The 17,818-nt window shown below is 47.5% G+C and overlaps 1 protein-coding gene across 1 annotated transcript in view; it reads left to right on the top strand.

Moving 5' to 3' along the window:
* The window catches only part of Mical3 (microtubule associated monooxygenase, calponin and LIM domain containing 3), a 145,992-nt gene that overhangs the window by 66,231 nt on the left and 61,943 nt on the right, over positions 1-17,818 (top strand). The window contains exons 13-18 of the mRNA XM_042672120.1: positions 222-418; positions 1,557-1,669; positions 1,758-1,820; positions 2,258-2,434; positions 4,164-4,247; positions 14,770-14,956. Coding sequence (XP_042528054.1) covers positions 222-418; positions 1,557-1,669; positions 1,758-1,820; positions 2,258-2,434; positions 4,164-4,247; positions 14,770-14,956 — 821 coding nt within the window. The remainder of the gene's footprint in view (positions 1-221; positions 419-1,556; positions 1,670-1,757; positions 1,821-2,257; positions 2,435-4,163; positions 4,248-14,769; positions 14,957-17,818) is intronic.

Genomic DNA, 17,818 nt, shown 5'->3' with positions numbered 1-17,818 from the left:
ATAAAAAAGTATATTGCTAGAAAAATGACAGTAGCCTTTCCCATTTCTTCTGGTTTTCTTTTAGCAGGTAGATCCGGTCAGTTGTCCCTTAGATGCTATGTGTTTCTTTAGTAAGAGCAGGAAAAAGAGCTCTGAGGCTCCCAGCTCCTAGGGAGCAGAGACTATGTGTTCTGATTTGAGGACAGTTAGCTCAGTTCTGTGTTCCTTGTCCTGTTTCTCAGAGATTTTGACTCTCTGGATGAGCAGAATGTGGAGAAGAATAACCAGCTGGCCTTTGACATTGCCGAGAAGGAGCTGGGCATCCCTCCCATCATGACAGGCAAGGACATGGCATCCGTGGGGGCCCCAGACAAGCTGTCCATGGTGATGTACCTGACGCAGTTCTATGAGATGTTCAAGGACTCGCTCTCCTGCGCTGGTAAGGGTCCTGGGGCGTGGGGTTGGAGTCCTAGGTTCCCGCCAAGCTGTTGAAGTCTTTTTTCCTCTTTTCTTTCAAGTGTGTGCTACATCAAAGCCGCCGGGCAAGGTACCACCAGCTCAGCCTTAGTCTGTTTTAGACTATTAGCCACCAGCACAAGTCTCTGGAAACCTTGCTTCATTGATTTTTTTTTTTTCTTTCTCTGTCCATTCTCTTCAAAATCTCCTACTTAAGCCTATAACTATGCAAAAGTCATTCGTATCCAACCTTATTTGTTTATTTATTGGGAGTACTGGAGTTTTGAATCCAAGGCCTTGTTGCTAGGCAGACAGTATACCGCCTGAGCCATGCCCACCTTCTTTTCACTTTTGTTATTTTTCGGCAAGGTCTTAGGCCACCCTACGCCCCGCCTCTCCCCCAGGCTGACCATGGACTATGATCCTCTTACCTATTTCTCTCATATAGCTGGGATTACAGTCATGGCCACCAAGCCCTGCCTTTAACCGTTTCTCTTGTTTCTACCTCCTTTCCCCAGATTCCATCTCAGACCCAATCCTGAGAAAGTGGTCTCTGTTCATGCCTAAGCTCGGAGACACGGTGTGACCCTAATTCTGTCTGTTCATCTCTCATGAACTTTGGTCGTTGCACACCAGGCAACATGTGTAACGATGTCCTTTTCATTGTGCCCTGTCTCCTCAGACTCATTCTCTTTTCTGCAACCATTCTCTCTAGCTTTTCTCATGACACCTGCCCCTAGGACTCCTCAGCCTGCTGCCTCTGTTAGCACCCAGCAGGGTGACAGGTGTTCCTGTCACCACTGCTTGTACCTTGAATCACGCACCTTTCTTCTTCTTCCCTTCTCTCCCTGTCTCTGTTCTGAAACTTCGCTCACCAAGGCAAGACTGTGGCACTCTCCTATGACTGTCACAGGCAGATTCTAGCTTTTGAAAAGCAGAAGTTCACGGTTTGATAACTAAACTGTATTGGTTGTATGTATAGATGGAAGAGAAGACTTAGCATCTAGACCCAAGCATGCATTTGTTTTGTGGCCTTTCCTATGGAGATACATTTCCTTGAACCTCCTGCAAAGGAAAATGGTCTGTTAGAGTCTTAGAACATTGCTGCTTTCTGTTTACAGATCACTTGGATCTGAATGCTGAGGAGAAAGCAGTTCTAATAGCCAGCACCAAATCCCCCATCTCCTTCCTGAGCAAACTCGGACAGACCATCTCTCGGAAGCGCTCACCCAAGGTACATACGTGCTGGAGACCTGTTACTGCAGAGTGAATGGCAAGTATGGTGATCAGAATAATGCAGTTTCTCTCCTCTCTCAATACAGGATAAAAAGGAAAAGGACTTAGAAGGGACTGGAAAGAGGAGAAAGACAAGTCAGTCAGAGGAGGTGAGATTTATCTGGGGTTTGCTATAGAATAATTATACTGAATTGGCTTTTATAGCTTAAATTCTTAGTTTCCAAGTTGCTATTGATAGATCTTTGTATATTCATCCTTTATGAGAATCTCTGTGAGCAGGTGCCTTTCTTGGTGGACTTTTGCCCTTGTTTAATGTTCTAGAGAGCCTCTGGGCCTTCTTGGCTCTTCGGAATCAGACATTTGGCTTCCCTGGGTCTTGAGGGCCAGCCTGAGTCTTCAGTGCCTCTGTAGTGAATGCCCCATGTCCCTGGGTCTTGCTTACCATCCAGAGATTAGAACCTTGGAAGAGTAATATCAAGCTCAACAGAAAGCCCTCACTCAAATCCTGATCTTACTCCTTTGAGGGAAAAGCATGTGGAAGGCCCCTGTAACAGAACCTGGTTCTTGGATGCTTACCATTTGGCAGGAGGAAGCTCCCCGAAGCTGCAGAGGAGAGAGACCAACACTAGTGAGCACTCTGACAGACAGGAGGATGGACATTGCTGTTGGCAACCAGAACAAAGTGAAGTATATGGCAACCCAACTCCTGGCCAAATTCGAGGAGAATGCACCGTCTGCACAGTCCAGTAGCGTCAGGAGACAGGTAAGCTAATCACCAGGATGGCCAGATCAGACAAGAAGAAAAGCCTGCAGTGGGATGAGATGGCCCATGACACGGACCCTGGGTCTTATGGATTCACAACTGGGCCTGTGTTCCTCTTGTCTGACTTTAGCAAAAAGCATTTTCTAAGCCCATATTACACATTAAGGCTGTTTTAATCTCAGATCAAGTGGAGGGATCTGAGACAAAAGGCCAACAGAGAGATCTAAAAAGCGTATGTGTGCGTGTGTATGTATATACATACATACCTAAATTATGATAGAAGTATAAATTAGAAAATAAGCCTAGTAACGGTGGTAAACACTTGAAATTCCAGCACTTGGGAGACTGAGACTGGATAGATCTCAAGTTTGAGAACAGCCTAAGGTACATAGAAAACCTATCTCCAAAAAAAAAAAAATGGGTGCCAGTGGTTCACACCTGGAATCCTAGCTACCCAGGAGGCTGAGATCTGAGGATTTGCAGTTTGAAGCCAGCCCAGGCAGGAACGTTAATGAGACTCTTACCTTAACCACCAAAAAGCTGGAAGTGGAGCTGTGCTCAAGTGGTGCCAGCCTTGAGTGAAAAACACTGACAGTGCCCAGGCACTGAGTTCAGGCCCCAGGACCAGCAGAAAAATAAATGAATAAGTGAATAGATGCAAGCATATTAAGGAAAATCTGTAAATTAAGACAACTACAATTCTGCCAATATCTTGCTACATTACTTTCTGGTCTTTTTTCTTTTCTTTTCTTTTTTTTTAGTGCGCTTCTGTTATAATTCTTAACATGTGCTTTTGTTTTTCTGGTTTTCATTTAACCTCAATCATAGTCCCATGTTGTTCTAAACTTCCTACAGGCATCTTCTACAATGTGTGGGTACCATACTCCTGTTCATTTCTCTCTACTGTTGGATGCTTTAGTCGTTTCTCATCTTTCATTACAAGATAGGGAGGTGAACCATCTTACGATAAAGTTATTTTGTTATGTTGCATATTATTGTCCTATGGCACTGCTAACATGAGACCATTTTTGAATACTCAATTGTATTCCTGAAGTCAGGTGAGAGAGTTTAGACAGCATTTGATGTGAACTGTCCATCATAAGTCTTGTTTCTCCCTTGCTTATGTAAAAGTCACCGAGGCTTCTTACAAGAAGAGGAGCTTGGGTTTGAGATTCACACAGATGAAAGCGCCTTACAGAACTTCAGAGGGCTTGAGGCCCCTTCTCTGTATCTTCTACATACTGATAGACCATCATTCGCTTAGACCAGACAGGCGCCACTAGCTTTGCTTCGAGTCAGACTTCAGTTAGTGTCTCACACCTGATCTTTGGTTATTAGTGTTTGAAGGTTGTAGATCACTGGAAAGGTGACAGTTCACTAAGGAAGCATTAGAGGTATCCTGGAGACTCCCTCTCTTGCTTCCCCAGAGAGTTGCTTCCCTAATGCTGGGAGAGAAGTTTGGTGTTCTAAATCATAATTAGTAGTTTGGACCCACAGAGCACTGAGTTAGACCACTGCAACTTCGATTTCCTTTTTTGTACTTGTATGGTTTGGGGGAGGCTATTTTCTTTCCTTATAGTGTGACTTTTTAGAATTAATTATACCTTATTGCTACCACACTCACAGATGTGTGTGTGTGCCTTTTTGTGTCTTCTCTTGCCTTAATGTATTTTATTTTGTTTTGTCTCCATGTCCTCTGTCCCACGCATTCATGGCCTGTGTGTCACAGCCGGCACAGGAGCGTGGGGTCAGCCAGCCGAGCTGCTGCCTGTCTGAGCAGGGTCGCCCTGCTCCTACCCCCCAGTGGAAACAGGTAAAGGAACTGACTGGGGACCAGGACAGGAGCCTGCTGCCGCCCAGCCTTCTCTCCCACCTCCTGCTGCTGCCCCAGCCCATGTCCAGGCCTGCACTTGAGAATCTTAATTAGCAAGGACAGGAAAGCACTGTGTCCAGTGCTTGTCTTGGGAAACCATGTAACAGACAATGTTGATTTGATTCTGTGATTTGATTAACGCCTTGGGATTTAAGAGGGCAGTTAGTTTGGTGATGAAGCTGACTGAAGTGGTGTGCTTGTTTAAGTACTTTAGCCTTTGGGGCTTTGCTAGTGTGACATCTGTCCCCGGTTGGCTTTTTGGTTGCGTGTCTCCTTGTGATGAGGAAGGGAGGGTTCTGCATTGGCAAGGCCTGGGAAAGCAGAGCCTTCCCATGAAACGGATAAATAATGATTTTATTTCAAACCTTGGAGATAAATGTTCATGAGGTTTTTTTTCCTTGGAGGTTAGTCCAGATTTAATTCTTTTGTGAGGGGGCTGAGTTTATAGTTTAGTGGTAGAGTGCTTAAGGCTTTAGGTTCCATCCCCAGCACAGCAAAGAAAGCAGAATATTTGGGCATGGTGGCACATGCCTGTAATCCTAGCGCTCTGGAGGATGAGGCAAGAGGATCTGGACCAGCTTGGGTTACATAGTAAGATTCTATCTCGGCAGCTACAATAAACACAAAACCACTGGATCTCCTGGATCCAGTGTGGGAAAAGTACTGGCACCTGGTAATGGAAAACCTGTCAGAGAGTGAATGGGCCTTTACTGTGTTTTCCCCAGTGTTACTGTTGAGCAAGTTTCTGCTGCAGTGGATGGAGCCTAGGTTCGCTTTCTTGTAGTTGGTGTCATTTAGAGTGGATAGGATGCTGAAAGGTCACATGAGCTGATCCTGGGTTCCAATAGCGTCTTCCACAGCTGGCCTTCACAAAGCCTCTTGTGCTGCAGAGTAGCTGGCCTGTTGCTGGGAGGTGTTTGGGAACGACAAGTGAGGACTTATTTAAACTGCATTCAGTCCTCTTGAACCTCTTAAATAATATGTCACATGGAAAGCAGGGCCCGTGAGGTTCAGGTGGAATCTTAAAGTCATGTCTTGAAGTCAAACTTCCTCTTTCCCTGTACCTGGGAACATGGTGTGGAAATTGTTCATAAGGATTGAGGTCAAAAGTTGGGGCTTGGCTCAAGTAGCAGACTGCTTATCCAGCAAGCATGAGACCCCGAGTTCAAACCCCAGTATCTTAAAAAAAAAAAAAAAAAAAGCACACTGGCTCACTGGCTAGTTCCTGTAATCCCAAGAAATAGGGATAGAGATCTGAAAGATTGTGTTCTAGCCAGCCTAGGCAAAAGTTAAGTCAGATCCCTCTCTCAGTACACAGAGAATGGGAACTGAGCAGCAAGGTCAGGAGTGATCTCTGCATGGGTGGGCAGATGGCTGCACTTGGCTTGTGCCTGGCAGCTTTGGCGGGCTTGCTGGAAATGTGGGCAGCACGTGTGGTTCAGGGAGGCTGCTGACCCAGGGCCTGTGCCCCAGCAGAGACTGATGCCCAGCCTGAAGAAGCATCAGACACTCAAGTGTATGAGGCTGCATGTGGCAGCCTGATTGGTGCGTGAGGTTCCATGGGGAGATGTTGTTTGTCCCAGCTTATTTTGGTTGTTGTCTGGGGCATTTCTGGTTACAATCAATGAGGTAGAACACTTGGTACACTATATGGGCAGGAGTACAGAAATAATACAGTCAAACAGGGATTGAAGCGAGAAAGAGCTGACTAAGACCACAGCAATAAAAACTCTGTCAGATACTCAAGTGCTTGGGGTTGCTTAGAGCAGGAACTATTGCTTCTGTGTATGGGGAGAGGTAGCGCTGGGAAGTGCTCACCCCACTGAGCTTTTGTCCCCATAGAATGTGTAATGTTTACTTCCAGACTTTTCTTGGTGTTAACTCCCAGCCCTCTAAGCTCATCTGGTCCCAAGGGCACCGTAGATTGAGGACAGAGAGATTGGTGTCTGGGCCACTGTCTTCCTGGCCTGGCAGCTTGCCTCTCCTCTCCCCTCCAGAAAGGAGACTTGAGGAACCACACCTTGCTACGACTAACTGTGTGATTCTCTCAAAGTGGTTCCCACCAAGGCAGAGGGTGTGGCAGACCTCACAGCAATGCCTGAGTTGGCACAGGGGCCCGCCCGTCCCAACTTAGGTCATCCTGTGGAAGGAAAGAATGAATAACTACCCTGCTTCCCAGTGGCCTCTCTTCAGTGCCTTCCTGTGTAAACAGTATGACTCTTCCTTCCCTACCCTCTGCCTTTTGATCTCAGTAGTACATCACCAAGACAAACTGCATATAAACAGCATGAAGTTTGGAAGCAGATTGTCATGTGAAGTGGGAACAAACAGGCAGGGGGTCTTTTTCCCTGGCTTCATGACTTCCACAACTTCTACCTGAACGCTGCCCCGCACAGCCATCTAGGCACAGGAAAAGAATTCCTATGTAATGTGTGTTGGTTTGTCAAATACCAGAGGCTTTCTGATGACAGACTCACTAGAAAGGGGAGATAGGGGGTCAGCAGAACAGGAAAAGCCACAGACATACATATGTATAATATTGAGATAACGAAATGCACTTCATTCTTGAGTCATTTGACATACTCATTAGAGTGGATTGGCGCCCTTTCTTACAACCGAGCCCATTTCTGGGTCCCCAGCTTCCTTGATAAAGCCATACCCCCGGCATTTACAGAGCACTATCCCATAAGTCCTCACCAACTGCTTAGTGACCTATGCCATCTGTGCCTAGCAAAAGGTACCACTCCAGCCTGGAGGCCAAGAGACCATGATAAGCTACTCTGACCTCCCAGTGATGTGCTGAGGGTGGAGGGACAAGGACCAGGCCTCTTGAGATGCTTTGCAGACACCACGCAGCCCTTCCAGAACCAGCCCTCATGACCACCATTTCAACAACATTCTCTCTGTTTGTGTCTGTTGGTATAAAAGCGACGGGAAAAGAATTGTTCTCGGACCTGCCCCAAAAAAGTGATCACCCTCTCTCCTCCCTCTACTCCGCCTCCCTCTTGGGCACACGGTGGCCAACAGGTGATCCTCTGCATGCTCTGTGTCTGTCTGTCTGTCTGCCCGCCTGCCTGAGTAGACACTGCTTTGGTGTCCCCTCCTTTCAAAGACAGCTGTTAAAGAGAAAGACGGTTTAGGAAAACATTCATAGCAGAAGCAACTAGTATGGCTGCAGATAACCGCTTCCTGACAGCACTGCAGGAGCAACTAGTATGGCTGCAGATAACCACTTCCTGACAGCACTGCAGGATAGTTTCCTATATATCAGACTCGGGCGTTTCATCCATCATGGCCACACAGCCGTGCAGCCACAAACTAAAGTGAAAGCTGCAGTCTCCACAGATTGGAGGCACAGAAACTATGTAAGCCACATTCTTAAAGAACCACATTCTACACAGCCTTTTTTTCCCCCTCCGCTTTGTATAGAACAGTATGGCTAAGGGGCATGTTTGGAAACTTTGGGCTGGGTGCATTCTAGTCCTGCTTCTCCAGCCCCTTCTGCATCGCAGGCAAATAACCAGGAGCTGCCTCTGGAGCAGATGTGGCTTCTGAAGCACTTGAGCTGATCATTGTGCCAAGCACACTTAAATAAAGTGTGGTTGTAGAATGCCTGTACTGACCTTCAGGATGAAGCCTCATAAAATAAACTGCTCGCTTTGCGGCAGGGTAGGTGGAAAGATGCTTTCTCAAATCAGTTGGCCTATTTAAAAGGTAGCCACTAATAATCTATCTGGTCTTAAAGGCCCACCTCCCATCCCTGGTTCTAGAAACTGAGCATGGAAGATGTAGTTACTGTGTAGTACTTTCTCCTCGAGTGGGAGCTAAGCCTTGAGCATTTGCTGCAAGGGAATCTTTAAGTTTCTCTCACGTATTATCTCTGACAATATCATAGTCACTATGCCAGGCAGGTGGTGTTACCATTACCTCCAGTTTGTAGACGGAAGCGTAGGGGAGAGTGGCTACAGGTAAAAGGACCAGAAGTGAATCTGAGCCTTTGATTCTGGAGCCCATGCTCAGCCCACGCCACCTGTAACAGCTCGTGAGCAGCGAACTGTGTAGGAAGCTGGAGATCATTTCTTCCCCGTGTCCCGATGGTCTTCCTGTCCCCATGGCTATGTTCAGTGTTTCCTCAGCTCGGCAAAGCAGCCGGTACCTGTCTCACATAGATATTCCTCTCTGTCACTGGAGAGTACCTCCAGTCTTCGTCTATTTCTCTCCAGAATAAATGATACCTTGGTCCTGTGCTGCTGTGTAGGGCCATTCCCTTCCCTGAAGTTTCCTCTGAGCTGCTGTATGGTTCTTTATTCCAGCCAGTTTCCAACTCCCCACCTTTCTTTCTGATGTCGTGTTGTGGAGAGCTTCACCCTGCCAACCTGCCTTACCTTCTAAACCTTCCATTGAATGCCACAGTGTGAAAGACATTTTCGTTCCACCCTTTTTTACTAACCGTAGTTCACCTATGTGGCTGAGCTCATTAGTGGCTGGGTGGGCAGAATGGCTGTGTCCCCCTGGTTGTGGGATTGATTAGATGGGATTATGGTTCGCTAGGTGGGGAACAGTTATGGTGGAGGGGGGTGGGATGGGGGAGGAGTTGAAACAGACTGAGTTTCTGGACTGAATCCCACACTGTCACTTAGTAGGTTTATATGGAGCATATGGATGGAGCTTAAGTTTCAACTTTGTTGTCAACAGACTTACAGGGATCTTGATGCTGACAGCCGTGGCAAGCAGAGTCCCCACCATGAGAGGGTAAAAGAGCATGAACCTGTGGCATGGGCACGCTCTGCAGTGGGGCCCGGGGAAGGGGGCCCGGGGAGTTGTCCCCTCCCCCCGCTTTTGCACATTTGTCACCTGGCCAAGGGCCAGAATTGCTAGCAGTGTCCACTCACGCAAACAGCTTTCACTGACAGCACTCATCTGCCTAGCATTGGACTGGATGCTAATCTGAAGAGAGCCTGTTATCATACAGGCCCTTAATGATTCCCCACTTTTTGTCCCCCTTTCCTATTCCAAAACCTCTAACCTAAAAATATGTGTGACTGTCGGGGAGAGCTCCTCAGGGAAGGGGCTAGGACAATAAGCAGGTGACATTTGACAGTTATGAAATTTGAAGTAGTGAGGAGTTTTGGAGCATGGAGAGGTTTGGGGAAAGAAGATGGTAAGATGGGGGCCATATAATGAAAATCTATAACTGGTCTTTTCTGAAAAACGAAGGGGAAGAATCACTGATTGCAGCAGGACATCTTGTAGTTGTTCAGTGGCAGACATGCCTAAACCCTGCTTGTTTTAGGAAACTTTTCTGTTGTAGCTGGAGTGGAGGGTCCCTGGTTGGCAGTGACATGTGAGCCCTCCCTATTGTTTTTACCCTATTGTTTTATTCAGTAACTACCAAGCAGTACATCAGGTTATTTGGGGGTGTACTGGGAACATGATGCCCTGTGATCGTAGTGTCAGCAGGCTGCCTTGTGCTGCCAGGGTGTGTGCTAGTTAGGGAGAGGAAGCGGGATCCAGGCAGAGTGCCTGGACTTTTCACCTCCTGGTGGCTCTGCTTTGCTCCCACAAGCTTCTTCTTCCTTTCTTCATTGTGTTTCTCTCAAAAAGAAAGACAGAGCTGGGTACCAGTGCCTCACACCTGTTGTCCTAGCTGCTTAGGGAAGCTGAGATCTGAGATCACAGTTCAAAGCAAGCCTGGACAGGAAAATCCAGGAGACTCTCATCTCCAGTTAAATACAAAAAGCCAGAGGTGGAGCCCTGGCTCAAGTGATAGAGCATCACCTTGAGGTGGGGGGCGGGGGAGAGGAGAAGTTATGGAGAGCAGCTAGTCCCTGAATTTAAGCCATAGGACTAGCACAAGAAAAGGAAAAGAAACGAAAGAAAAGGCAGGGGCCAGACATGGTGTCACACACCTCAATTCCCAGCTATTGGGGAGTAGAGATAGGAGGTTCAAGGTTCTAAGCCATTCCAGGCCAAAAAAATAAAAAAATAAAGAAAATGGTGAGGCTCTATCTCAGAAAATGAGTCAGGAGGGGTGGCGCATGTCTGTAGTACTAGCTGTGTGGTGATAGATCGAGGTCCCAGGCTGTTCCTGGCAAAAGTGTGAGAGTTTACCTAAAAAAAAAAAATAATAAAGCCAGAAGGGGCGCACGTGGCCCAAGTGGTAGAATGCCTGCCTAGCAAGCACAAGTCCCTGAGTTCAAACATCAGCACCACCAAGACAGACATTTTCGTGGAGCAAGACAGTGGCCCACATCTCGGGAAGTACATAGCTAATGAGGTGCTGTAAAACAGCATCCAAACAGAAGGGAGGGAAGTGTGTGGAGTAGTAGGAGAGATACAATATGAGGTCGAAGGCTGCACTGCCAAGAGGACAAGGTTTCTTTCTTTTTCTCTGGGAGCTGTTTTCTGGATTCCTCAGTATAAGACTTCAGACGGGATTCTGCTAGTGAGCAACACTGCTTATGTTCTTTCCAGAACCTCCCTCCACATGTAGCCCTAGTGTGTGCACTGCCCTGCCTTTTTTTAGGGGGAGGGGGGTGGTACTACTTCACAGAGACAGCTCCTGTTCAACCCATGGCTACAGAGCTACAGAGTATCCGGAGCGGTGGCCTGGGGGACACCTGGCAACTGCCACTCCAGTTGTTACCTCCATGACAGACAGTACTTCTGTCTCTCACTCTGGAAGTACTTCACCCTGACCCTTGGTAAATAGTTACTGCTTTCCAAAGCTTCACTGTCTGGAGTTACTAACCACATGGCCCCGTTGCTGAGGATTTCGGTCAGATTTTACTGCAGCCAACAGCGGGCAAGAGAACTTCAAGTCTTCTGATTATTACTCGGGTTCAGCTGGCTCCTTGGCAAGCAGAGGCACAGAGGAGGAGAGACCTGTACCTGCCCTTTATGCAGGAGGAGCATGCGCAGCCCTGTTCGCTGTGCCTCGTGCCTGCTTATGAAGTGAGGGGGTAGTAGCAGAATTTCTTTTCACCCAGGAGAAATCTTGACTCACCTGGATGTGTGTACATACACAGTGCACGCATCTGTACACAGAATACCACCCACCTGGCCACCTTACCCACAGAGAAAGTGAAGGTGGGTGGTGAAGGACCACCAGGCCAGAGAGGATGAAGGTCCACAGCTGTTCACAGCCAAGTGCCCTAGAAGCATCGAGGAGGGGCAGGTGAAAAACAAACAGGAGCCACTCGAGCTTTCTGGGGCCAAAAAGTACTTCCTTAACACACAGGTTCTCAGATAAGGGTCCAGACCGGGAAGCTCTACTGCCAAATTTCATGACATTTGGGTTGTGACTTTTAATGTTTCCTTTTATCTCCATCTTGTATTTTATAGCCAGAGTCTGAACCTTCTCGTCGATTTTTTGTTGACCAGTGGGAACTTTCCCTTAGTCTCCGCTCCTCCCACCACCCCGCCTCTCCCTCCTCCGACTCCCTCCGACAGGTAGCATGGTCTGGTTCCCCCTCTTCCCTCTGCAGCCTCTGCTTCATCCACTCACGTGCATCACCTGCGTGGGCGAGGATGAGGGCCTATCCTCGGCCTAAGCACCAGGAAGCTAGTTGTGTGTGCATGTGGGGGGAGGGGGGGCGGAAAAGATGGGGACTGAAGTAGACACCTAATTAAGGCGGCTGCTGGCTTCCGTTGAACGTTTAACACCTCCAGGTCTGTCCCAGTAAGCCCACTGTGGTTGTGTTTTAACTGTGTCCAGTAAGGGTAGGCATTTTTTTTAACTTGTGTCTTTATAACCGTATGTGTTACAGAATATGAACCATATGGTAACCACCTCTTTGGTGGAGTAGCGAATATGCAGTATTCTAGGCGCTTCTTGAACCCTGCGGTTCCTCAGTGGTGCCAGTCCAGCTTTCGGGGCGTTTATAATAAGATTTGGAAAGAGGGGCTGTTGCCCTTTGTGCTTCTGCTTCCTGTCCCTGAGCAGGACAGGACCATGCAGTGTGTATGTGTGGCAGCTTATGCATGTGTGGAGGGTGCAGTGGTGTGTAAGTGAGCAATTGCTCCACTTCAACTTCCAAGAGTGGGCAGAAGGAAAGCATCTGCTTGTCATGCCAGAAGCAAACAGAACTTGAGTCTTTACCTCTCTTGGCAGGGGTGGGGGGAGGGAAGAAAGGGGGGGGGGCAGTGTGGCCGAGAATGGAGCGTGACGAATGGCCAGCCTGTGGGCAGCCCCAGGCTGTAGCTGCTTGGTTGGGAGAGCAGGGTCTTGTCACACAGGCAGCCCAGGGCTGTGCAGCTTCCTGGCCTGACGGTTACCATCTGCTCACTTTTCTGCTGCAGAAAGAAAGGCAATTTTCTGCTCTCTCAGTGTCAGCTCTCAAATGGTCTATTTAGCTACGCTAGTATCCACCTGTTCTGGATCTGAGTGGTTTCTGCAGGGACCCTGTCTAAAAAGGGCTTGGGTCTAAGAGTCACTTGTCTCCTCAACCACCAAGGGTATGATCCGTGAGGTCAGTGGGTGAATGACACCAGTCCTTGGCAATCTCCTTAATTTTTTTTAGTTAGAAACTAAAATTGATTACTATTTCCATCTAAACCCTGGCCGAGCAAATCAAGAATTGATTTCTTAGTTGTGCCTCTGATGTTCTCAGGTCATAGAGTAAGTCATCCCAGAATGGTTTTGTTTGTCCTCCAGCCTGGACGTGCTCAGGCCAGGCGTCCTCTTCCATGTGAGATTTTGCACACTTGTCCAGTGAAGCTACTTCCCGAGAGACGGTGACCATCTCCAGGATGACTGTGCCTGGTGTGTCTCTAGGTCGGCATCACGGCCCTGCGCACTTGGTGGGGAGACCCCTTGCTCCTTGCAGTTCTTAAAAGGAACTGCACACACTGGTGTCACAGCCATTTTTACCTGGACAAAGAGACCCTGCAGGACTGCCAGCAAGACTTGGACCAAATTTCTGGGTACAGGATCTGGGGCTAAGTGCCAGCGTGCCAGGCCTCTTGGCAGGATGACTTACCAGGCAGATGTAGGAGTTTTCTCCTGCCAGAACGTGGTTGAATTCATTGGAGGGATTTCTCTTCTTTACTGTAGCCTTTTCAATCTATAAAAACAATTCCTTCTGGGCCAGAAAAGCATTCTGACTTCCTAGGACCAGTTGAGCAACTTGTCTGTGGGCTGTAGCCCCACCCAGTCTAGAAGGCTTCCAGCCCCAGTGCCCTGGCAGGTCACACAGGCCCTGAACCTCCCCTAAACATCCACAGGGAAATGGCGGAGGTCTGGCCCAACAGAGGTGTGTGACAGGCACTGTGGTCAGGTGATAAGGACAAGGATCTCTGTACTAAATGCCGTAACTCTTAACACCGGTGACCACCAGGAGACCCAGCCTCTGAAAGAATGAACTTGGTCTCGTTCTAAATGAGGAAATACAGCATTCCAGGCCTCTGCCATCCCGTGGTACAGTGTCAGTCTAGGTGTCTACCACCAGCATGGAGTTGTTCCCTTGAACTCTGTGTTTGAGTTCCCAGGACATAGGCCCTTCTTACTGTTTCCCATGTTAGCATCCATCCTGTTTTCTACTTTCCCATCCCAGAGCTGCATATTCCAAAAGAGCCAAAGGACCAAGTTCTTCGCCATGGAAGATCATCTTCCACAGTGCTGCTCCTGTCTGTGCTGGCCCTTTGTGGACACTGACACAGTAGTTTGCTCACCACCAGTTTCCCTGCTTGTGTGCACTGTGTTGGCATGGTTTGCTGCTGCACTGTGTATTCATTTTATACATTTCAAAGATTTTTTTTTCCCTTCTGTCTTCTTCATTTCCCTTCATTCTGGTCATTCTGTAATCTCCAACCAATAGAAGTATATAAAGATGTACACGGGCGGAGTGAGCTCATTGGCTGAGCAGATAGCCAATCAGCTTCAAAGGAAAGAGCAACCCAAAACCCTTCTAGACAAGAAGGAACTGGTAAGAGATATCTCAAAGGCACTGTCAGTAGCCATGCTGCTGGTCTGGGGAACAACCCTGGTTTGCTCTGTGGGGCTTAATATTGTATTTTTACTTGTATTGCCATGTACTAATTGTTTTAGATTTCCTGAAGTTTTAGGACTGCAGTGAATGTTTAGAATGATGTATGGGAAAGCACACTGAATATGTATTTATTTATGCTGCCCTCCAGTTTGGTCAGAACAACTGAGTTTAATTGTTAAGACATTCTGTACACTTGGATCCTTCAGAGGAAGCAAATGCTGGTTGCTGATTGTCACTGATGAGGATCCTACCTTGTATGAGGATCTTGGGAGGGGGTTGTGGGTGTAGCACTGTAGGAGGATGCTGTTCTTCGGGAGAACCAAAAGCAAAACACATGTAGCCACTTAATACTTGTGGTCTGTCTCTACACACAACCACTGGCCAGGGTTGGCTTCACCTGCAGAGGGGATTATACAGCCCAGAAAGGAGCCAAGAGACCTGGTCCTGACCTATTCCTCCCCACTCCCCCACAGGGATCCATAAAGAAAGAGTTTCCACAGAACCTGGGCGGCAGCGACACGTGCTATTTCTGCCAGAAGCGGGTCTATGTGATGGAGAGGCTCAGTGCTGAGGGCAAGTTCTTCCACCGAAGCTGCTTCAAGTGCGAGTTCTGCGCCACCACCCTGCGCCTCTCAGCCTACGCCTATGACACTGAAGATGGTGAGCTCCGTGCCTCTGCTGTGCTTAGAAACAGAAGGGCAAGGGCTTTTTTGTCCGTTTAGACTGAGAACTTCAGGCCCTTCCTGCATTTTTCTAGGTGTATGGTTTTTTCATGTTTTCTCTTTTTTTGAATCCATTTGAACCCTTTCCATCCATCTCCCTCTATTCTTTCTCCCTCTATTCCAAAGTCATCAGGTTATCATAGCATTTTTTGGTGGAAGTAGGAATGAGAATGGCAGTCATTTGCCTGTGTCATCTCCCTGACTTGCTTTTAAACCCATGGTGCAATCTTGAGATAAAAAGGATACCATAGGGTACATCCTGTTTTCTTTACGGAAGGAGAGTCACAAGTCCATTGAAGTCTTTATTTCTTGCCTAAGACTGATGACGACAGATTTAAACTAGTTCCCAGACTTCTGCTTCATGAAGCTGCTTGAATACTGACTGGTGTTGTCACCTCCTTTTGGCAGCAGCCTCTTAACACCTTGAATTGGAGGAGCAGACAGCTTACTGTTGGGGGCCTGCTTTACTGCTTTTGTCGTTTCATTTCAAGTGAATGTCTGAAAAAGCCTTGGCATGGTACAAAGCAGAGAAGTGCAAGCAGATAGCAGTTGGATGGAGGCAGTCTGGCCATCTCGCCACCCAGAGGCCCTCAGATAGATGGAGGCAGGCTGGCCATCTAGCCACCCAAAGACCCCGAACAGTTAATGGAAGTAGGTGCTCAAAGGTACCCATGAGTTCCCCTCCACTCCTGCAGGACACTGAAGGGACTTAGCATCCCCCAAGAGGCAAAGAGCCCTCTATGACTAGAAGATGCAAATAAATCCCTTCAAGACAGTGTTGTAAGGTGGTTTACTGGCCATGAAGAGAATGACCAATTAGGACAGTCACTCCTATCGTCCTGCCCTCCTGATACTGAATAAGCTCTGTTATAAGCTCTGTTGGTAGGAACAAGAAAATAACTCAAAATGGAGAAAGAATTCCCATGGTCCTTTTCCTGCAGTGGAGGGATATTTAGGTATCAAATGTCCTATTCTACTTTTCCCATAGTGTTATCGACTGGATTAAGCCTTTGACTCCCAGAATAGGGTAGACAGATATATACCCTAATGCTTAGGCTATTTTAGTTTGCCTTAAACCTTAGCATCTGCTTGGAAAGTACCCTCAAGTTCAGCCATTGATCCATGAATAGTTTTGTCCACAGGTATGTGCTTATGGTTGCTACCTTCTCTCAATGATGTGGATAAAGCATACATCAATGTGTATCTAGTTGCTTACATACTATATCAGCATTCTCTTGCTGTAATACCTCACTTTATCATCAGCTTGTAAAGCAAAGTTTGTTTTTAGCTTGCAGCTGTGGAGGTTTACCTCCGTAAGTGATGGGCCTCCTGCCCTTCAGCCCGTGAGGGTGCAGCACATTGCGGCAGGAGAGCACAGCAAAGCAGCGTTGCTTACCTCGGTACCAGCAAGCCCAAAAGAGGGGAGACTGGACCCCCACAGTCCCGTCAAAGGCACTCGACACACACTTAATGGTTCTACCAGCTTCCAGAAGTGCCACCCGAGGGACCATGCTCTTTTTTCATTTTTCTTTTTTAAGTACATAGGTCTTTTGGGGATATTCAGGATCCAAACCGTAGCATATTCTGGTTAGAATGACAAGTCACGAGCACATGAAGCAAAACCGACAGTTTTAGAGTTTGTGGTGAAGGTCAAGTCAAAAAGTGTGTATTATAACTTGAAGAAGTTCACATCGGGAAGCCAGTGACGCTGAAAAGCAGCTCAGAATGACTCACCTGAGCTTAGGCGAGACTTTGGAAGAGGATTGAGAACTGGCTAGCAGAAGGAGAAGAGGAGAAGAGGATGACATGTTCCTGATGGCCAGAATGTTCCAGAATGGGGCCAGTCTTCTGTGAGTTATTCTTGACGTAGAATAGCAGAGAGGACAGTGGGCCTGTATCTGCTTCCAAATCTAACGTTTATCAACTTAAGCAAGCGCCCTCATCTGTTAGAACACAGAACAAGAGAAAAGAATGAAATTTTAAAATAAAAGTTTTAGCCCATACTTCAGCCAGTTTATTGCATGATGGAGAAATCTATGCTCGGAGAAGACTTAGGTAAGAAAAGGAAAAGCAGCTGGGTGCTGGTGGCTCAAGTCTGTAATCCGATCTGCTCAGGAGGCTGAGATCTGAGGATCACAGTTTAAAGCCAGCCTGAGCAGTGCCAGTTTGAGTGAAAAAGCTAATTGAGAGCAAAAGGCCTGATGAGTTTAGCCCCAGTACTGACAGGAAGAGAAGAAGGGAGGAAGGAAGGAAGAGAACTTAGAGCTTGAGAACTTAGAGCCGGTAGCTGTTTGGGAAGTCGGGGAAGACTAAGCAATACATAACAAATATTCTTTGAAATCCTTGAAATTCTGTAAGAGATTTTATTCAGCATTGGCTGGCGTCAAGGTTTGGATCTGAAACATCCCCAAAGGCTGGTAATTTCTTGGAAGGTGCTTGGATCATGAGGGCTATTACCTTACCAATGGATTCGTCCATGGATGGATTCGTATTTGATGGTATTGAGTGATGGTGAAACTTTGGAGGGAAGGGCCGGGCTGGAGGAAGTAGATCAGACGGGGGCGTGTCCTGGAATGGTTCATCTTCCCCTTCTTCCAGTGGTCCCTCCTTCCTGGTAGTCCTAGGGGAAGCAGCTCTTCTTTATCTGCATTCCCCTTGGTGTTCATGACAAGGACTGTGATTCCTTCCTAACTGTCCTGTGGGGAACAGCTCTGCTTCATCACCCACCCCCCATGATGGTCTTTGACAAGGACTGCGGATTGAAAAGTGAGCCCAAGTAAACTTGCATATTTTAAGTCAT

Source organism: Dipodomys spectabilis, unplaced genomic scaffold, assembly GCF_019054845.1.
Source record: "Dipodomys spectabilis isolate Male_0828 unplaced genomic scaffold, ASM1905484v1 ptg000671l, whole genome shotgun sequence".
Lineage (NCBI taxonomy): Eukaryota > Metazoa > Chordata > Mammalia > Rodentia > Heteromyidae > Dipodomys > Dipodomys spectabilis.
The sequence above is the reverse complement of the archived record's forward strand: the minus strand, read 5'-3'. Positions and strand labels throughout refer to the sequence as shown.